This window comes from Diabrotica undecimpunctata, chromosome 2 (genome assembly GCF_040954645.1).
Source record: "Diabrotica undecimpunctata isolate CICGRU chromosome 2, icDiaUnde3, whole genome shotgun sequence".
In the NCBI taxonomy this organism is placed as follows: domain Eukaryota; kingdom Metazoa; phylum Arthropoda; class Insecta; order Coleoptera; family Chrysomelidae; genus Diabrotica; species Diabrotica undecimpunctata.
In genome coordinates this window covers 137,812,344-137,835,565 of record NC_092804.1, presented here as the reverse complement: position 1 = coordinate 137,835,565, position 23,222 = coordinate 137,812,344, and the positions used below count along the sequence as shown (strand labels likewise).

The 23,222-nt window shown below is 33.3% G+C and overlaps 2 protein-coding genes across 4 annotated transcripts in view; one reads left to right on the top strand and one right to left on the bottom strand.

Moving 5' to 3' along the window:
- Positions 1–5,449: 5,449 nt before the first annotated feature.
- Positions 5,450–10,621, bottom strand: LOC140433936 (uncharacterized). The gene is made up of 3 exons (XM_072521908.1): positions 10,328–10,621; positions 6,912–7,235; positions 5,450–5,703 (listed from the first exon to the last, which is right to left on the bottom strand). The coding sequence occupies exons 1-3, from the start codon at positions 10,509–10,511 to the stop codon at positions 5,450–5,452; spliced, it is 762 nt and encodes a 253-aa protein (XP_072378009.1). The 5' UTR covers positions 10,512–10,621.
- Positions 10,622–11,751: 1,130 nt separating this feature from the next.
- The window catches only part of LOC140434935 (uncharacterized), an 810,654-nt gene continuing 799,183 nt past the window's right edge, over positions 11,752–23,222 (top strand). For 2 of the 3 annotated variants that reach the window (XM_072523577.1, XM_072523574.1), the window contains exon 1: positions 11,752–11,862. The gene's annotated coding sequence lies outside the window, so the exon portion shown is untranslated. The remainder of the gene's footprint in view (positions 11,863–23,222) is intronic. The other variant, XM_072523576.1, reaches the window with a different exon arrangement.

The following is a 23,222-nucleotide window of genomic DNA, read 5'->3' as shown; positions in this document are numbered from 1 at the left end:
AAAATATTCTGCCTCATATCGTTCTTTTACATTCAAAAATATATCCGTAGCAAGCTTTTCGTTAAAAAATATCTATTTGATCAATTTATTTTACATCAAATATTGTCAGACCATGCGAAGGTCACATTATCTACAAAATCATTACAGCTTTTTTCTTTGATACAAGCTTCCCAGCAACTTTTTGTAATATTTTTCAAGTTATTTCATTTGTTAATAAACCTTGTATTTTTCCCTTCTTTTTATTAAGCGTAAGGAGGAACTGTAACACAATTGTTCTTTTTAGCCTACCCCAAGAAGTTAAATCCATCATCGAGGATATTTTTTTTTCATTTATTTTTGGGGATTTTTTTTTACAAGGAGGAAAAAAATTTACGTTTTTGAGTTTGCTCATTTGCCCGTCTGTTCCATCAGAGGTCCAGAGCTCTCTGCGACTACTCTCGGACCACTTCAGGATACCAGCCCGAAAGACCTCCCTTATTTAGAGTGTGGAACATTGTTCATTTTTTATATTTTGTTTTATTCATTAATTGTTAATAATTTTGTTTATAATATTTTTTTTCCAATCTTAAATCATACTATTTCATTTAATAATAAAGACCCGTCATTTTTTCTAAATAATTATAAAATACATAAGCATTAAAATTGTCACGTCCAGGTCGAGGTTTTAAATCCTCCCATTTAACTCAGTTTGTACGATTTTATGTGTACACATCTAATCAGAGAGTTATTTATTAAGATTTTATTATTATTATATTTTCCAACCTTTGGACATTTATCCCTTCAGGATATTGTCCTCATTACTTTATTACAACCTTCAATTGAAAGCCAAAGTACAGAGTTGCATCTCTGAGGCAAGTAAATTACGTTTTTAGGTGAATCATTACAATTTTTCCTATATCTTATTATTGGTAAATTTAGATCATCAAGGATCAGTTGCGTATAACCAGGGCATTTATTTTTTTTTTGTATATAATTAACTAAGTTGACTGTACATAATTGGTGGTGGGTATTTTAGGGTAAATTTAGATTGTATAGGGATTAAATTTTTGGTGAAAACTAAATATTTCAATTCATACCTGTATCCTTTTTTTTGTATTTCAGCAAATAGCTTTACAAGATACCTTGGAAAGTTTATGTTAATACTTTCCTGGCGCCCACTCACATTTTGGAGCAACTTCTATAATCACTTTTATTTACCTTAGTTATATACCTATAGATTGTTTATTACCTTGTCATTCATTTTCTTATTCTACGGTCTCTGTAGGGCATGCAAATTGGCTGAATCCTCCTTTGAGTGTCAAGTAGTCACTCTCCGGCACCTTCTGCTAGCCAGCTTTAAAGTATACGTTATTTTATACATTACCCCAAATACTTGTGTTTCATTACACACTTTTATTACATTGGCGACCTAAACCTGAAAGTCCAAAATTTTTTTTTGTTACAAGTTATCTAATATTACTTCGTCACGAGTTTCTTCTTCACGATGAAAATATAATCATTACTCCTGAAAAAGATAAACATCATCTTCAAAGCCTAAAAAATAATTCGTCCCCTGGTCTCGACTTAATATCTTCTTTATTTTTAAAGAAATGTTTTGATGCTTTAGCTTACCCACCATATGTGATTATGTCCTTATCATTTACCACACATATTTTGCCTCCTATATGGAAAACCGCATCTGTAGCACCGATTTTTAAAAAAGGGAACAAATTTAATCCTAATAACTATAGTCCTATCAGCTTAACACCTATAATATCTAAGATAATAGAATCTATTATTGCCGAGACAATTCCTGATTTTTTGCAAAATGAACCGGTTATATCAGAACAGCAGCATGGTTTTGTCAAAGGACAATGACAAATCTTCTCTGGTGTGTCAATGAAGGCTCAAGAGCATTAGACAGAAAAGCCTCGGTAGACATTATTTACCTCGACTTTGCTAAAGCTTTTGATCGAGTTCCAAAGCGAAGATTATTGCATAAATTGGCACACCTTGGTATCCTTGGTCAATTACTGAGATGGATCGATGCGTATTTAACCGATAGAAAGTTTTGTGTTAGAGTTTTGTGTTAGAGTTGGGCACTCTTTCTCAGTTGAAAGAACGGTTTTAAGTGGGGTAACGCAAGGATCAGTTTTGGGCCCACTGTTATTCATAGCATATTCAAGTGATCTACAATTTCACAATAAATGCAGCAAAGCTTTCTATGCAAATGACACGAAGCTATTTTTCGATCCCATCGTAAATTTCCAGTTACTACAAGATGACCTTGTTTGCATATCAGAATGGTGCTCTACTTGGATGCTGCCTCTTAATGCTTCCTTACTCTATTAATGGGCGCGAGTTAAAAACAGTGAAATTACATAATGATCTAGGTGTTATAATGAATAACAATCTAAGTTAGTCGGAACATATTTTGCATATTTCTAAAATAGCTAACAGTAAATTATATTTACTAAATAAAACGTTTGCGAAAGTGTCATTTATGAGCTCAGTTCATCTGTATAAACTGTCCATTCGTCCAGTTCTGGAATATTGCGGAACTGTTTGGTGTCGGTATTAGTGCGCGATCGTAATATTCTCGAAAACGTACAGCGCCAGTGCACTAGGTTGTCTTTTGGTCGCTCAAAACCTACGTATACAAAAAGACTGAATATGGCCAATCTCACTACATTTGAACAACGTCGACTTCGAGGCGATTTAATTATTACGTTTCGGATAGTAAAGTACAACTTTGGAAATGTGGGGGATATGTTTATACATATATGTTTATATATAGTCAATGACAATCGTCTTCGTGACCACAAACTTAAGTTTAAAAAGGAAACTTTTTTTAACAACAACTAGACAATTTTTTTTTGTAATCGAGTATTCTCGATATGGAATAACCTTCCGACTCCGACTGAGATCATAGATGCTTCATCTGTCAATATTTTCAAAAATAAACTGGATGACCATTTGCTGCATAGTTGAACATTTAATTTGTACTAAACACTTGCTATTACCTATGTTTTTGTATATTTATTTAGTTAGTTAGTGCTTAATTTATAACTATTGTTATGTAACCATTTAATTACAGACTATATAACATTGTATTCACACGGACATATGTGTTTTGCGACCCCTGCTCAAATTTATTGTAAAATAAATAAATAAATGAATAAGTTATGGTACAAATGCGGTATTCAAGGTGGATCACCTCAGCAAAGCTCTAATAAAACTTTCAATTTTTTGCTAATAACAGATCAAGGAGAAGTATAATGTTTCAGCAACTCAGTGCAATGAGTTTGAAGTTGCAAAATCGTATTTAAATTGAACTGTATTAGGTTCTTCTGGTAGCTACGACAATTCCCCCATTTTATTAATTTTTAGTGGATATAAAATTTTGTCCATTCTTCAGTTCGGATTTTTTACCATGCCAGAAAATTTTACAAAGTCTGCTTGGGACATTTCTTTTACTGTGTAGTGTAGGCCAGTTACTTTCGCCATTTTAATTAATGTGATCCATTGACTGGGGGTAAGACAGCACCCTCTCGCTTTTAAGTTGTAACTATTACTGTATTCATACTATCTCCTTTATTCTGAATATGCCCCTTCTCCAAAAACCTGTGTGTTATCTGTATGTTATTTTTATGTTGAGAATATTAGAAGCATATGCAAACATGGAGAAAATAAAACGGTTTCTATTTTGCCCCTCACAATTGTCGGAGTATAAGATGACACTTTCAACCCCTTTAATTTTTTTTGTCCTCAGAAAGTCTAACAACCAACTACTAATTTCATTGTGTCCCCGTGTCGCCACCTCTTCATACCAAACGTAACAGAAATGTACTTACTTGTGATTGAGAGGAAACGAATACCTTTTGTAGGTCAAAACACGCAACACATAAAGTTTTATGCTGAGTAGCCAGTTCTTTATCCACATCTTTCAATTTTTGGACTGCAACTTTGTTAGCTAAGTGTTGGTCATATTATTCTTGCAATTTACATTTTATGTCATTATCAGCATCTGTATAACACGCGTATAGTTTACACTGATCTTTTTTTGGTTTAAAGAATGCTATATTGAATTCTGAGTTGAAATTTTCACGATATTGCCGTTCACTTGCAATCTGTACTGAATTGGTTTCAATACGCTCTTTGTACATTATGTACATTTTACTAATATTTAAACCATCTTCCAAATATATATTTTTTTAACGTTTTCTATTATAATGGTAAGGAACTAATGAAAACAATGTAATATGAGTTCTCACACTTTCCTCAATATCTTCTGCAATTTTATGGGGTCTTACAGTATGGCGTCCCCGCATATCCTTTTCTAAAGTGCCACCTTCTCCAATTTTTTTAAGGCAGGTGCAACCCAGGTTTCCGATATACCCAGCTTGTTTAAAAACATCGTTTTACAAATTTTTATTCTTTTATTATCAAGCAGAAAATTATATTCTCGCGAAAAATTGCGCCTTGACTCAGTTTTCTTTATTACCTGTTTCTTTTCTCTTTGATGATTTCATTTTGTGATGAAATTCCATTGTCTGGTATGATCTGCTAGTCCCCAATAATTTTCAAATATTTTTGGCTTCTTAATGTCCGAAATTTTTTCCGTGCATCCATCTTTGCACTTCTCGTTGCATGGTGCTTTCATGATCCTAGATGGAATTACATTGCCTGCTTTATTTTCATGCTTATTTCCTACATTAAGTTATTTTTTAGCCTTATTGTCTTTCCATTCCTGTTGATTTTTTACACGCTTTCTTCCTTTCATGTTTGTTTGTATTGTTTTTTCATTTTCTTGGATGATCCAGACTGCGGTTCAGGATCTAGTTCAGTATCGAAGGTGAATTTTTGCGAAAGAACGGAAGTTAGAATTGGCGTCATTGTGGGTAATTCATCTTCGAATTCTTCTAATTTTTTGATAATTTTAATATTTGCCATAATGTCACTGCAGGTTTCATCAGAACGTTTGAGGCACACTGCAGAGCATTTAAGGCCTACTTGCCGGCAATCACACACACTTTCAGTTTCCCTTGCATCTGCAGAAAATTAATTTCAGAAGGTTGGGGAAGTTAGAGTTCTAAAAGTTTTAATTGGTATCCAAATCTGTCCATGCTTTTTTCATTTCCAATCTTCAGGATCGCAGTGCTTCCTGGAGATAAACACTAACACTGTGGAAACGAGCTGTATCTTGTGTTGCCGGAAGCGAAGATGAATTAAATGTAACTTTGGCCACTGTCTTGGCGATTCGTTTGTATCTTATGCTGTTAGAAAATCATCTTTATTTCCACCATATAAACAACAATTTAAGATTGCTGATCTTGTAAGCTACTAATTTTGTGTCGCATCCTGAAAAAGCATGAAGAAATAGCAAATAATTCTCTGTATTGGCGTCGCGATATAACTTTAAGGACAGTATAATTAATGCGACTTACACCCTTTTCAAGGTTTAAAAAAATTAGACATTTGGACACACAATATTGAACTGCTCCCTTCCTAATGCCGTGAGCAAGATAATGATGTCAATGGCCTCTGCCATGACAGTCATAAAATCATATGGTTGGAATACAGCAAGCGCAGAACGAATGATGACTGTGTCTGCATCAGATTCAGCCTGGTCGCCACTAGAACCCAAAGCTAAAGCTTCTGATACAGCAGATTTGAGAAAGTCTATTAAGTTTGTTTTGTTCTTTTTATTACCAAGAAACTTATCTTAAAATATTATATAGTGTTGTTATTAAACTTTATCTCTGTCCATTGGTGATTTTTCGTGCAACGCAGGCGCACGAGGTAGGGTAAGTTTTGTGGTGGAGGAATAAGTCGACAGTAACTTAATAATAACATAGGAATTTTAAGAAAATAATAAATTGATTTAAAATGATGTGAATGAAAAAAATATATAATAGAAAACTAAGTCTAATGGTTCGGTTTGATGGTATTCTTAGAGCAGCTTAACACACACCCGGTCGCCGGTTACACGGCACCATTTATACGGTTTGGCGAGATTTCACACTTAAACGATTTTGTGATCCGTGCCGAAACGTTAGTCCATAGATAAGAGGGTTAGGTTAGGTTAGGTTAGGTTAGGTTAGGTTAGGCGTTAGTCCATGTTCACCATGAATCGAAAACACATCGTTGCCATAATGATTCTCTATCGGCGTATAAAGAGAAGAAAGAGAACTAGAAGTATATGGATTTATCCAATTAATATGAAAACAAAAGAGTTTGGTGTATTTTATACTCTTTTCTTAGAACTGCCCTAAGATGAGAACAAATTTTTGAATTACTTTAGGATGACAATATCCACGTTTGATGAACTACATCATGGGTTAAAGAATTCTCTTCAATCAAAACACATTTATGAGAGAATGCATTAACCCAATGCAAATGTTGGCAGTTACAATTAGGTAAGTAAAAACACATTCGAATTTATTATTGTTTATTATAATACGGTGTTGACAATGTGAATGATATTTAACATTAAATGATATCAATTGAATCTAATGAAATTTGGGAATCACTAACCTGTGAATGGAGTGATGCTATTGTTAAAAGGGGAGACCGCTGCGACTGGTAAGTAGTGGATGGTATTATTGGTGAGAACTGACTGGGTTGTATTTGTAGCACATCAGGGCGTACATGTTGCAATGTATGATATGATCGGTTTGTTGTAATATCTGACTTTGTTAATACTAACTTTGGAATGTTTAGATTTCTAGCAGTGGACAATTGTCTAGGAAGCATCTGCTATCGTTGTTTAATTGTTTGTAATGTTTACAGTACTTCCATCTGAAATTCCAATATCTCAAATTCATTAAAACTTTGTAACGAAGGAATTATACCAGCAAAAAAGGACATGTGACAATCAAGTTTCTACTTAAGAGCTTCAATCATTTGTAATTTAACAGGGTCTGCTTTACGTTTTCTTCCTATTGGCGTTTTGGAAAATTTGTAAACATGTGGATTAGTTACATTGGCAGCGGTATTTTCTTTACAAATGTTACTGTCGGTGAAACTAGTGTCAAATGTTGCTGCTTCTGATACTTCTGATAGTCCAGTGTTAGTTAAACTATCTTCTGTTTGGCGTTCCTCAAATACCTTTTTTAGGAATTGTAACTGCTTGTTATCAATATACTTTTTATGAGTTACTGCTTCAGCTCCCGATTTTTTAACTATCTTAATTTTTTTACAAGATTTTTGAAACGTATCACGGATATTTCCCCATTTTTTCATCACCTGTTTACCTGCAACAACAAAAAAAAAACTGGTTAGTACTACTACAATATTTAGTACAATATACTGTTTTTTGCAGATATCTTGCCAGTGGCTGTACTTTCACGGATCTAGACTACAGTTATCGACTTGGTATTTCCACAATAAGCAGCATTGTTAAAAAGGTATGCAATAACATATGGTTAATTATGAGTTCTGAGGGTGTTCCTGAACCACAGAAACAAGACTGGCTCAGAACTGCCGAAGGATTTCAAAATAGAGCAAATTTTCCACACTGTTTAGGAGCAGTTGATGGAAAGCACATTGGAATTATTCATCCGATAGGTTCATTGTACTTCAATTATAAAGGGTACCCCTCAATAGTTTTAATAGGTGTTCTTCTTCTTCATGTGCCATCTCCGCTAAGAAGGTTGGCAACCATCACGGCAATTCGCATTTTCGATACCGCTGCTCTAAACAGGTCAGCAGAAGTGCAGTTAAACCAAGCTCTCAAATTGTTTAACCAGGGAAGTTATAACGCTCGCCCCTCATGACATGTCCCAGATATTGCAATTTTCTGACTTTAATAATTGTATTTAAAACCTCTTTATCTTTTCCCATTCTTCTCAACACCTCGACATTCGTGAATCAATCCACCCAACTTATTCTTAATATATTTCTGTAGGCCCATAACTCGAAGGCTTCTAATCTGTCCGAAACATCTTTCTTTAATGTCCAAGCCCATAACTCATAAAATAATACGGAGAACACGTAGCATCTCAGAAGTCTTATCTTTAAAGAAATTGAAATGTCTCTGCTGCAGAGTACTTTTTTCAGTTTGTTGAAAGAATTTCTTGCCTGTCCTATTCTTGCCTTAATCTGTTCTGTGTACTCATTATTTTCGTTAATTATTGTACCCAGATATTTATATTTTTCAACTTTTTTAATTTGTTCTTCATGTATTGTTATGTTTACTTGGCGCTGTTGGGCTGTTGTAATTACCATAAATTGTGTCTTTTTTGTGTTTAGGGACAGTCCGTTTTCTTCACTGACATCTACCACTTTGTCAACCATTTGTTGTAAATCCTCAAGACATTCCGCTAATAAAATAGTGTCGTCGGCAAAACGTATATTGTTGATTGGTCGGCCATTTACTTTTATTCCCATAGTTAGTTCTTCTAGTGCTTCCTGGATTATTTCCTCTAAATACAAATTGAACAAAGTAGGAGACAGAACACAGCCCTGCCTGACGCCCCTCTCAATCTGTATTTCATTTGAAAAGACGTTGTTCTGTTTTACCACAGCGATCTGATTATAATAGATAGCGCTAATGATCCTGATGTCTCTCATATCTAAGTTTTTCTTTTCAAGTAATTCGATAAGATGGTTATGTCTGACCTTATCGAAGGCTTTGTTGTAATCCAAGAAACACATATATACTGGCTGATTAACATCCATGTACCTTTGCACAAGTACATTCACAGCGAATAGGGCTTCCCTCGTTCCCAGTGCATTTCTAAATCCAAATTGTGTGTCACTTATATCCTGCTCAAGTTTGTTGTGTATTCTCCGGTGTATAATTTTTAAAAATATTTTGAGCGTATGACTCATTAAACTTATTATCCGGTGGTCTTGGCATTCTTTTGCATTTGGTTTTTTTGGTAATGTTATGAATGTTAACATCAGCCAATCTCTGGGAATGATTTCTGTACTGTATATTGTATTGAATAGGTCGACCAATATTCCAATTTGCTGTTCTTCTATTAACCGTATTATGTCTACAGGTATTTCGTTAGGACCTGTTGCCTTGTTGTTCTTTGTTCGCTTTATCGCCTCTAATACCTCATCTTCTGTTATGTCTGGGCCGTTGTCGAACTTTTCCTGCTCTAGTACCTACTATCTCAGTCCGTTCGTCTTTAAATAGCTCTTGAATATATTCCTGCCATCTTTTAAGCCTTTCGCCGATGTCTATAATTAGTTTGCCTTTTTTATCCAGCAGTATATTTGATTTTTTCTTAATATTAGTGCCTGTTATTTCCCTAATTTTTTTATGAAGGTTTAAGTTATCATGTTTCTCTACCAACTATTCAATCTCTTCGCATCTGTCACTATACCATCTTTCCTTTGCATCTCTGATCTTTCTCCTTATTTCTGTGTGTATAACACACATGTTTTTGTCCATGGTTTTATAAGATCTCCTTGCTTCCGTGAGATCTAGAATCTCATCGGTCATCCATTCATTTTTATTCTTGATCAGCTTAGGTGTTAGTGTTGTCTCACATGTGCGTATAAGAGCATTTTTAACATATGTCATTTCCTGTTCGAATCTTCAGTAGGAATAATTTCTATTTTGGTGAGCTCTTCTTTAATTTTTAGTGTGATGGATATCTCAAACGGGATACTTGTATCCTCTCTACTTTAATTTTAGCCTTTTAGTACTTTAGTTTTAGTTTTAATAGGTGTAGCAGATTCCAATTATCGTTTTATCTACTTAGATATTTGAAGTTACGGAAAAGATTGCGATTCGAATATAGTTAAGACCTGTTCCTTATGGAAATCCATAAAAAACAAGGAACTTGAAATTCCTGACGAAACCTGTCTACCAGGATCAATGAGGCATAAAGTACCCTATGTCTTTATTGCAGACGAAGCATTTGCACTTAATAGACATTTTCTTATACCTTAGGGTGGACCTAACTTAACGACCAAGAAAAAAGTTTTTAATTATTGCCTCTGTAGAGCCCGAAGATATTTGGAGTCTACTTTTGGGATATTAAGTAATAAGTGGCAAATTTTTCATGGGCATATCAACTTGAATCCTGATTATGCTGTCGATATTGTAAAGGCTTGTGTTGTGTTACATAACTTTGCTTGAGAATACTTTAACCATCACGGGGCTTGAAGATGTCCCCAGAGCAGAAACTGTACGTGGAAGTATTAACGCAAATAACATAAGAAATATTGTAAGTGATTATTTTCTGACACCTATTGGATCTGTAAAATGGCAGATGACCAAAATTTCTTGTTAGTATATAAGTAATATATGCATACAATACACACACCTATACGTTTATACTTTCGTATTTAATTAAACAATAATAAAGAAATATCCACACAAACTTACCAAACTTTGTCTTGTTATTAGATTCCAACACCTCAAAGCTATTCTTCAGTTCCCTACAAATTTCTTGCCAAGCACTTCTGGTTTCATTTCTCTCTTTGTATGTTTCGCTTGTCTTGTCCCATATTACAGGTCTTCCATGCACCAAACTTATTAAATGCTCTGTATCAATTTCCACATCAGCCATTTTTCATCCAGCCATCAAGTTAATCACAACAAAAATTCCTTCTACATACTTTCTAAAAAGTCTAATAGCCTTCTACTTTCAGAGAAGTCGTGTACTCTATTACACGGTTTTTTTTGCGTGTGTATGCCCGGCGACCCGGTTACCGTTTAAACGAGCACGGTATGTGTGGAAGCATCGATTAATATGTACATTCTTTACCCGTGTACACGGTGGCGTGTAACCGGCGACAGGGTATGTGTGAAGCTGCGCTTACTAGTATTCAAGAACCCGGTCAACCCGGAGCAATGTAAAATCCAGAAAAATTAATTAAATTATACAAATGCGTTAAAATACCTGTTGACCTACCCAAAACTGACGCCTATGAAGGGTACTAGAAATTCGCAATTATTAGAATCGATTCAGCTCTGGAAAATAAATAATCGTATCAGTTTTCATTTTTCTAAATAAAAGCGTTCTGGGGGTATGAAAAAAAAAACTAATTACAAGGCGCCATCTTTAAAGAACTCTAGCTCCCTTAGGAAGCATTTTCGGGCTAGGTGAATTAGGTTAAATCGTCTTATAATTATCTAAGGAATCTTTGGTTTTCGTTTGTCAGGAGAGTTTCTGGACACCCTGTACACAAACTTACTCGTTATTTTTATTACTTTTTCAAAATTATTGATGTCGTGAATTTAAAACAGTCGTGTTGTTTAAAATGTTCGACTATAGTTACTACTTATTGGGTTACCCATATATATACTCTAACTTGTTTCTAGTCGTTTTTGTTTGTTTTTTTACATTTTGTTCAATAATTTTAATGACTATAAAAACTTTCGAATATTGTATTTTACGAAAAATAAATTATTCTTTTAATTTTTTAGATTTTATCAGTCTATTTACTATAAAAAAAATAAAAAATTATTGATATCGAAATTATTTATGGAATAAAATTTAGAAAAAAAACTGTTAAAAGTGGAATATATCGTGCCCTCTTACATTGAATAACTCCAATTACCTTAAAACTGATGCACAAAACAACAGATAACTCTAATATTATATTTACACTTACAGAATACATTTAACAGCTCCTAACCACAATGCAGAAACCGGTTCAATAGAAGATCTGCCGTAGTTTTTGTCCGCGTGGTTGATCTATCCACCGGTAGAGGTCAATAACGCGCCCGCCGGTTGTTTATTATTGAAAAAGCAGCTGTTTTAGGAGGGGCAAAAAGGCAGAATAGCATCTAAAACTTGACAGTATTCGCTCATAGATGTTATGAAAGGGTAGTGTTGGCGCTTTAGTGAGAGTGTGTGTACCCCGAAAACTTCTTAGACTTTTCTTAAATAAATAACCTCTTAATCAGAAGAAAAGGTAAGCACAACAATCTGTATAAAAAATGAGCCCTACTTTAAGTAATCGCTTGTTAAAAAATCATGTGCACGAATTTCTGTAGCCGGTTTTACAGTTTTTTTCTTATATTGTCGTCTGTCTCTATTCTCAGCTGCAACCCTCGCTTGCTCGATGGAGGGGTGAGTGAGATGTAGCAAAATGCTGCCTGCACATGAATGAATGTTGTTGCTGGCTTTGTAACTGAGGTTTATTAATAGTACTATAACTACTATGTTTCACGTTTGGCATGGGCACAGGTCATGGAGGTTAAGTTGAGTTCGAACTGCAAATGCTCTGATTGAGACGTCAATCTTCAATTATAATTAGCTTAGCTATGAATGAATATACTGTTTAATTGTAATAAAATAATTTCATATTTGTTTTTATTTAACAATACAAATTTAAAAACAGAATCGCGGGCCCTAATCTATAAAAATAATGACATGTACTTATTATGTCTGTATTTTTTAGATCTGGCAATAGCTTCAGTTTAAGATAAAGATACTCCTGGTATAAGACACATACCAAAAATGTATTATTGTCTATATAGTTTCACTTTGTGCCTATTTGTTATTAGTCGTAAAGCTTTATAGTTGAATTGATTTTTTGTGTTTTTTGTATATTTTCTACACTATATATACTTATTTCATCTTCATCCATTTGATTTCTAGTTTTTGTATCATTCTTTTATTACTTTCTTTCCTTGTTTGCATGTATGTTGCTTTGCCACTTAGGTATGTCATAAAATAATTGTTATTGAATAATTGTAACACGTTATTTTTCAATTCGAGAGAATATTCGAGATCTCCTGGATATTTCTTCTAATTCAACTTGCCGGATTCTTGTGATTTTCTGTTTTCCTTTTGATTTATGTTTCGTTTGTTTAATGATGGTTTTCTGACTTCTCCTATTTTCTCTGTTACTTTTTTTTTGTTTCATGACCATTATCGATCATTGTATATATCATGCTGGCTACCATATTTGCTAACATGGCTTTATTGACAGTCGCTGTAAATGCTGAACAAGGTATTTTTCTTCTGCCAGTACCACGTTTACCTTGGATGATCAGATGCAACAGTTTTCAGAGCGTCTCCTAATGTTATCCAAATATTCGAGCTTACGGTTTTTATTATATTGACAACTTGTAGGTATTTGTCTGGTTATCACTCTAAAGACATCCTTATTTCTGATTCCCAGCTCTCTGTCTACATAGTTTGTATTTAGTCTTCTTCTTGCTAATTTTAAGGGTATTGGCGATTATCATGGTCCATTTTACTTTCTCTGTAGCAATTATGAAGAATTTTATTGTTGTTTTTCCACTCCACTGCTTTAAAATTTTCAACGAAGATGTGCGTCGTCTCCCCGGTCGTCTTTTTCCTTCCACTTTTCCTTGTTTAATTTTTATATGTCAATAAATTTATTTTAAATCTATATCTATTATAAAAATAACCTAATTAGCAAATATAGTCTGGCTAATTAGCTAAGCCAAAGCCGTTATAAAAAAAGCCAATCGCATCCACTCATACTTTTCATTTCTTAGTATGTGACCAAAGTACTTAGCCCATTTTTTTCCCTTCATAGTGTTGAGTATTTCTTTTTCATCTTTCTTATTGCTTCCGAATTTGTTACGCGTTGTCTCTATGATATTTTTCACATTCTTCGATAAAACCAAATCTCAAAGCTTGCAGTCTTTTCTCAGTTGCGTCCGTAATTGGCTAAGGCTGACTTCATATAAAAGGGCGTATAAGTACTCAGTACTCTAGTTCTAATTTCTATTCCCAGTTTTCCATTGCATAATCCTGCTTTCGTTTTATTGAAAGTGCTGCCGGCCATCTCAATGCGTCGTTTTATTTCAAAGCTGCCGCACTTTCTCTAAAGCTTTTCCTTTAACGTAGATTATTTCGTCTTCAATCTTGTTCTTGCTGCTTTTGTTTTTCTTTGTATTCAGAGCTATTTCATACCGCTCACAGCACTGCGTAGTGCTATCAACTAAAACTTGCAACTCTTCTCAGCTGTCCGCAAGGGTTATTGTATCTTCTGCATATCTGAAATTATTTACTAGTGTTTCGGTAATTGACATGCCCTCATTAATTTTTTCTAGTGTCTCTTTAAACATCTCTTCTGAGCACATATAAAAAGTAGAGGGAATAGTACACATTATTGTCGTACACCTCTTCTTAAAGTTATCTCTTTAGATTTTTATGTCCTATGAATAAGTCACAGTTGACATCTCGACACAGTTCTATGAGTGTTTGTTTACCAAATAATACATTTCTACAAAAAAAACCCAGTTCGTTTCCTGTTATTCGATCGTCTAGTTTTTTGTAGATACGTTCATGGAATAGTAGATAAGTGGAATCCAATGTATCACTCGTAAGAAGACATTTAAAACATGATTTATCAAGCTGATCGTTCTATATTTTTCACATTTTATTGCGTCGGGTTTTTTGCGTATTGGGATGAACTTAGATATTAGCTATTCTTTCGAAATTTTCCCATATATCAATGTGGTTCTCTGTTAGTAAGATTTCTGTAGGTATTTCAGCCGGCCCCATGGATTTATCATTTTTTACACGTTTTAGTGCTTTTTCAATCTCCCCTTTGGTAATTATAGGTCCATTTCTACCTCTTGGTTCTATTGCCTCCATTCCTTCGTCATCTTCACATAGCTCCTTTTATATATTCTTTATTCGTATTTTTGAAATGTGTAAAAATGTATTTCCTACCTGAGCGCTTTCGGTTTAGAAAGCCATCCTCAGCACTCTAGGCAAGTTTTAAAAAAACCACTGTTTAACAGAGATCCCGTTTGGTGAAAAAATCCAGAAAAATCCACAATTTTCTCTTTTTTTATAAAAGTTAAGTTATAACAACTTCTTTGAAAAAAAAAACACATAAACGATGGAACATTGGACTCCACAAAAAACACATAAAAAAATTTGTTTATGATACGGGTGTAAGGACCCGGTCATTTGGCTTGTGTTGAAGTTGATTCTGTCTGCCGCTTCAACTCCAAACAAGTGATCGGGGAGTCCAATAGTCCGTCTTTTATGTATTTGTTTAAAGAAGTTTTTATAAATTAACTTATATAAAAAAAGGGGTAATTATTGTGGATTTTTCCAACAAATGAGATCTCTCTCAAGTAGTGGTGCTTTTTAAAACATGACCATCATAGCTCTGAGGATGGCTTTGAAAGCTGAAAACACTCAGCTAGGAAATAAACTTTCTTAGATTTATTATTTTATTGTTTTTATCTACTGTGTTTTCCATATTTTTTTGGCATATGCCAGCCGTTTCTTTAATTTTCTTGTATTTGTTAAAGCTATCATATTGTTTTTCTAATCTTTCTATTTCTGCGCATTTTACTGATAGCCACATCTGAAGGTTTCCAAATATTTTAGAATAGTCCCATTTCGAGTCCACATCTGTATTTCATATAATAATACTAGAAAGATATACCAATGTGTGATTCCAATTCGAAGTTAAAGACTAAGATCGTGGCTGCAGAAGATGTTAAAGACGTGGTTTTAACGTCGCTTTCATTTATGTTATTACTCAAACACCAGAGTTTCTCCACTCCCTTATCTCCTATTCTAATGACATCATATTGTATGCAATTTTGTTTGCTAATTATGATATGTACAAGTAATATGGACACCTTAAGATCTTTTATTTCATGCAAAATTCAAGTTTTGTAAAGACCAACTATTATTACAGTGATATGAATTATCTAGACATATATTTCTTTTATAATCTTCAAAAAATTTACAAAAATAAGATGTTTACGACGTAATTAAAAATATACTGATTTTGGTCATAATACCAACATGGTGTCGGCAATATGGTCACTCTAAATTACTTAATTTTATACCTAATTACCGAATACAATAGAATATTTTCATAATTTTTAACGGTTTTATTAAATGTTAAGCAAATATACGAGCCTTAATAACTAAATGTTTGGACAAACGAAAATTTATTGAAAACGTTTATCTTCACAACTTTGCTTATTGAACCAAAGAACGAGATCAACAATACATTAAACTCTATCATTTGATATTGTTTGTACTAAGGATTTACATATCTCAGGGTCGACTCTATCTAATAATTCACCTAATTTACTCTTCAAATCGGCGACGGTTCTCTGGGGATCATTACACAACTTCTGTTTTATCTTATACCACAATGCCTCAATAGCATTAAGGTCTGGACTGTCCGAAGGCCATGAAGGCACGTTAATGTTATTGTCTTCAAACCATTTTTTAGTTGCTTTAGCATCAATTTCTTGATACCTTAATTGCTTCGTTAATTGTGCCTTCCACCACCTCATATCTTCCTAGACCAGCTGATGACACGCATCCCCAAATCATAATAGGAAGATATGAGGTGGTGGAAGGCATAATTTAAGTATCAAGAAATTTTTGAAAAATAGTCTTGTACCAAGTGGTCACAATATGTAGCAGGACTTGAATTTTATATTCAAGCAAGACGGTGCTGCATGTCATTCAGCTAAGACAATTAAAAAATGGTTTGAAGTAAATAACATTAACGTCCTCTCATGTTATTGAGACATTATGACATAAGATGAAACAGAAATTGTAATGTTCCCCAGAGAACCGATGCCGATTTAAAGAATAAATTAGGTGAATTATGGGATAGTTCCGACCCTTACTTGTGTAATTTCTTAGTACGAACAATGTCAGACAGGATTGCCGCGGTTGTAAAAGCGCGTGGTGATGTAATCCAATATTAAAACAGTAATTTCTTGAATTGTCCTAACATTTAGTTCGGACAATATAGTCACGATGTCATGCAACATTTTCGTTTATTTTGCCGCCAACGCTGCATGTTTATATAGACCGAGCCATTTCAATATTTTGTTATTAATGGTAGAGTTTAATGTATTGTTGATCTCGTTCTTTGGTTCAATAAGAAACATCGTGAATATGAACGTTTTCAATAAATTTTGGTTTGTACGAACATTTAGTTGTTATGGCTCGTAGTACATAAACTTAAAATATATTAAAAAAAAATTTTTTTTGAATAAAATGCTTTATAAAAAGGTATATAAAAACCCAGTCGGGCTATGTTAAATAGACAAAACGTTTTCGGAATAAGTATTCCATCATCAGTGTCAGGTTAATACATGAATGTAGCCACTAAATATGGGGGTAAAAACCCTTTAAGAATTACTAAATGAAATTTAGTATACATTATGTCTTGTTTAAAATTAAGATGGTAAAGTTACCGTTGGATTGGTAACATGGCGACATATGACTCTACATTAAGTTGCAAGTCCTGAGACGGTATGTCTACGAGGACTTTATTAAAGCAACTGGGTTGTTGGGAACTAAAACTGGGAACTAAAGCTCCAGTTGCTTTAATAAAGTCCTCGTAGACATACCGTCTCAGGACTTGCAACTTAATGTAGAGTCATATGTCGCTATGTTACCAATCCAACGGTAACTTTACCATCTTAATTTTAAACAAGACATAATGTAAACTAAATTTCATTTAGTAATTCTTAAAGGGTTTTTACCCCCATATTTAGTGGCTACATTCATGTATTAACCTGACACTGATGATGGAATACTTTTTCCGACCACGTTTTGTCTATTTAACAAAGCCCGACTGGGTTTTTTATATACCTTTTTATAAAGGATTGTATTAAAAATTTTTTAATATATGGTATACAGCCAACTACAGGAACTTAGTTTCCTTGTGGATTTTAAAATATATTATTTTTTACAATCTAGGCATAAGAATGAATCAATATTGTCTTTAGCTGTGAAACCCATGCACTTTTTATGTACTGCGTTTGCTACATAGTGTCATATCTGCCATTCTGTCCCCCTTGCATAATTTGCAGAACCAAGATTCTTGTTTTTTTTTTAAAAACTTTTTTATTAGCAGGCAAGGATTTAATTTGTTTATTGCATTGAGTAATTTTCATAGCATTAACGAGTCTTTTTTACCATCTGAAATATCTGGAGTGGTTTCAACATTTTCTGGATCGCTGTATCTAATACAATTACCAAATAAAACTTTAGCAACTTTTTGTTTATTCATATAGAGGTCGCTACTACTGTACACTGGTATATTATTTTACAATAATTGCCAGAAAGATGGACTGTCGCCAAGGTGACCAATCACGACACAGATTGTCACTCTGGCCGGCCAATCACATAATCACAAAGCTCGTTATTAACTGCTTTGTCATTGGCCTCTCGGCGGAAGATTGCTGAGAATTCTCATATACTAAGTGTATAAAAGCACAGCACATCTTCCGATCGGGATCCAGTCGTCATATACTACTAATACTACTAGCTCCGCTAGACTTTGTTGGCCTGGTGTGCTAAAACGCTACTTTGAGTTTTATTATTTATCCAATAACCTGATATCGTCGAAGAGGTCAAATACAAGAAAACTTCATCCAATTTAGAAGTTAAATCTACGAAGCACGAGAACCGGCGTGTCGACTACGAACGCTGCCTGGCAGTAGAACACAACTTTTTGAAATAGAAAAGACATTGGTCTTAGAACTATTTTAAATTGTGTCGAACTGACCACAGCGTTCTTTTGGGACCTGTCATGGTAAAGAGCGAATAAAAGCCCCAACGGGGACTTGCAATTGCTTTTCCGATCAGGGTCGAGCTGCGATAGCGCTTCGTCACCAGAAACCCTATACAAATAGTAACTATCGAAAATACTGCTTACGAAAGGTATTTACATGAAGCGACGGGCAGTAGGAAGAGTCGACACTGTAGGCTTTCTTGTCCCTCTCTCGAGGAGAGGGAACGCGGCTACACGAGGTGAGAAGATCGGCACCTCTGTGGAACGTGAGGCATATACCACGCAACAGAATACTAACACACATATTAAGTCATTGTAAGAAAGTTCTAACTGTTAAAGTATTCTGATTGCCGGTGTCCCCTTAACTACCACAGAGGCCCGGTGAAACTTCTCATACGTAGAAGCTTTGTATTTTATTATATATATATATATATATATATATATATATATATATATATATATATATATATATATATATATATATATATATATATATATATATATATGCGAGGTTCCTACAGCCTCTGCCGCTTCTCGCATTTCGACCATCATTTTCTGTCCTTTCATTCGTCTTCTTTTATGACTCTATCTCTCATTATATGCCGTACATTTTCTTTCCACGCAACTCAAGGCTTTCCCCTTCTTTTTCTTTGTCGTGGTATGTAATGTAAAGCTTTCTTTGGCCATTTATCTTCATTCATTAGCTTCACGTGATCATACCACACTAGTTGTCTCGTTTCGGTTCTGTCTACACTGGAATATACAGTATTTGTCCTCCTTCTAATATCTTCATTCCTGATATGATCTTTTTTGGATACACCACACGCTCTCCTTAGAAAATCTATTTCTACTACTTCTATTCTTTTTCTATGTTTTTTCTTGATCTGCCAAACTTCTGCCCAGTCATAATAGGCTTTACCAAGGTTCGATAGATTGTCAATTTCGTTTTTTGTCTAATATCTTTAGACCATAGTAGACAGTTTACAATGTTTACCCCTTTTTTTACCTGCTGCGTTCTGTTTTCGATGTTTCTTTTGGTAGTGCATTCTTTAGATAGTATAGAGCCGAGATATTTATATTCATTACATGTTTTTGTGTTTCTAATTTCTAACTCTAGATCTTCTTCATCATCTCCTATTTTAAGATACTCTGTCTTTGACATATTCATACTGAGGCCCATTTTTCATATTCTTTCTATACTTTTCTAAAGATGTAGGCCATGTCTTCCTTATCATTCGCTACGACTACTGGATCATCTGCTAAAGATAAAGTTGTTAGACATTTACCACCGCCTATGTCTATTCACATTCCGGATACTTGTTTCCTCCACTGCTCTAGCGATGATTGAATATATATTTTAAATAAGGTCGGAGATAGACAACATCCTTGTTTAAGCCCCTTTGTTATTGAAAATGATTCAGATATAAATTTTCCTTCTTTAACCGTGTGTCCCGTTTTACGTTTTGGTAAGTCATATATATATATATATATATATATATATATATATATATATATATATATATATATATATATGTATATATATATATATATATATATATATATATATGTATATATATATATATATATATATATATATACATATTTTACAATAACTGTTTGTCTTATACATGTACATTTTAGAATCTTGACAAAGGCAAGGGTTTCCTGCCGAAATTAAAATCTAGTTCCACATGTAATATATATTTTATTGAACCTAAACCCAAAAAATACTAAATTTATATTAAATATAGTACGGTTCAAGAAGCACAAATCTATATGTGTGTATATATATATATATATATATATATATATATATATATATATATATATATATATATATAAATATATATACATATATATATATATATATAAATATATATATATATATACATAAATATATATACAGTAGACTCTCTCTATAACGAGAACTGAAATGACAGACTAATTACCTCGTTATAAGCCGATCTCGTTATATCGGACAATAATAATACTGTGCATACATATGAATATGTAGTTTTCTAAACCATTAACTTCCTATAGTGAAGCCATTTGGAGCAATATAAGATGCTAATAAATATTGTTTGAATGGCGTTTTTGAAAAAAAGTTATTTACTTTTATTGTCAATGAAATATATTAAAACATAAAAGAGTTGTTTGCTTTTATTATCAATGATATACGTTAAAACAAAAAATCTGTACTTATATTTTTTTCCAACTACATAATGTATAAAGCGTATTTTCAAGGATAACATAAACTATTGCTTCTGCAATTTTAAAAACTGATTTTCGTTTTTAACGTCATTTTTAACTGCTTTAAATGGTCCAGTATCATTCTATCATATTTTCTAAAGATGTGAAACAGTTGTATTTATTCATTGTAAAGAAGTTTATTGCGGGCTGCAGTTAAGTTTATTGAGGGGCTGTTTGAAAAGGTATTTATTTATAGCCACGACTCGACCAAAAACTTAAAAAACACGTTTTTGGATCTTATTTTCTCTCGTTATAACCAAATTTGCCTCGCTATAGACGGTTATAGTTCAATAGAAATTTCACGGGACATCTAATGTATCTCGTTATAAGCGAAACCTCTTAATAAGCGTGTTCGTTATAGAGGGTGTATACTGTACATATATATATATATATATATATATATATATATATATATATATATATATATATATATATATATATATATATATATATATATATATATATTATACATATATTTCTCGTTTAATACGTAATCTAAAAAAATTGTAAAACTTTTAACCTCGAAACATTTATAAACCTGACCCGATCGCTTAGAGGTTTAATGTGTTCATGGAAACGCCTTTTTCGGTTTTCCAAAAAAGTCCCTGAAAATGGAAGTGAGTGGCATTAAACATTTAGCCAGCGAAATACGCTTTCCGGAGAATCCTTAAAACGGTATAAATATCTCATGGGTACTAACGAAAGTAGTCGCAAAAAAAAGAAACTTAGGTATTTGTAACCTCTGTTAGAATTTGAAGCATTCGTAAAATTCTTTACTATTTATTTTGCAAAAAAGAAAATAGTTTAATTCTTTATATAAGTTTCGGAAGATGTTATATTTATTATGTGTAGTCAGTGACGTTGGATAATCAAGTTATTGGAGAAAATATTTCTAGATAACTAGAATTCGTACAAGTAGCAACTGAACGAACTCTCAATATTATTTCAACGAAATCTATTGCAAACGCCGCGCGCCGTAGTAATTACTGTTTAATAAGTTCTTTTATATTGAACGAAATGACATATTTTGGGGATTCTATTTTAGAATAGAAAAGGTATTTTAGTAGTTCGCTTCTTTAATCTTGGATTCTTGGATTCAAAGTGGAGTTTTTATGCGCAACATAAATTAAAACAAAAAAACCATGTAAGTCTCAAAAAATATATAACGATTTATAGATAAGACAGTAAGTAACATGTGACATAAACGGCATTCCTTTTATGTTTTGAGATTTTCTAGCTAGGTTGTTTTGTGTACCCACCTGACGTCCTCTCTTATATATTTTACGATATATGGTTCCTGGTATATTCTATAAAGTTCGAAGTTGTATCGTCTGCTTCACACTCCATTGTCATTCACCGCTCCATAAATTCGCCTTATTACTTTTGTTTTGAAACATTATAAAATATTTTGATTACTTTTTCCGTCGACCGTCCATTTATGATCAATTTTAATACCCTCAAAATCATTGATTAATGACCCCTATTAATGAATGATTTTCTATTAATGAACGATTTTATTATAGGCAACACAACATACATTGCTTGCATAAATTAATTAAACGCTCTGTGATTGGCAGTGACCTGTGGTGTAGGCAACCAAACATATACCTATTTATATTGCCACTAAAAAATTAATTTAAAATGAAGTAGCCGCTATTAGTACTATCTGTCATTGTATCTCATTATTTACTTTATTGTTTAAAATTCTGTGTATTTGAAAAATCAAAGGATGGATATTGACGAAGAGTTTAATTTAACTCCACCAGAATTTAACTTCTTCTATCACAGAATTTACAGAGGTCCAATAAGACTTAAATATAAATTTGTCAAAATGCTATACAGCAGATAATCATTTATCAATATCTTCCTTTAATTTCAGTAATTGTACCATTTCGAATATTAATGTTTACTATAATAAAACTACCACTAAGGAAACTTTGAATCAAGTTAATGAAAGCTGAAAAAATTGTTGTTTATCGTTAAGTAAATAAATATTTAAACTAAGATATCTTTATTTCTGCAAAGTTCGGTCGACGGAAAAGTTTTGTAACGAACTCGTGAATTAAAATGGCGATTAACAATCTCGAACATTAACGCGCTCGCTTCGCTCACGCGTTAAAATATCTCAATTGTTAATCGCCCTTATTAATACACTTGTTGGTTAAATAACTATTTGTTAAGAATCTAGGTCTCTGAATCATATGTTTGGACTGTTTGGCGTATTATTATTTTGTAGAGTTTTACCTTTGTATTTCTTGATATAATTGAGGATTTAAGGAGATTGAGTGCAAAATAGTACGTGTTGGAAGTGCAAATACTGCGATACTATTATTTGCATTGTTGACGAGCACTCCCAGGTAGGTATACAAATTCTTCAACTGCTTCGACCACGTCATTTTGTATAACAAGTGCCCGTAGGATTTGTTTTCCGTTCTTCCAACAATATTACTATCATCAGAATAGGCAAATATTTGCACTGGTTTTTTATATATTGAACCGGTGGTTGTGATTTGTCACATTAC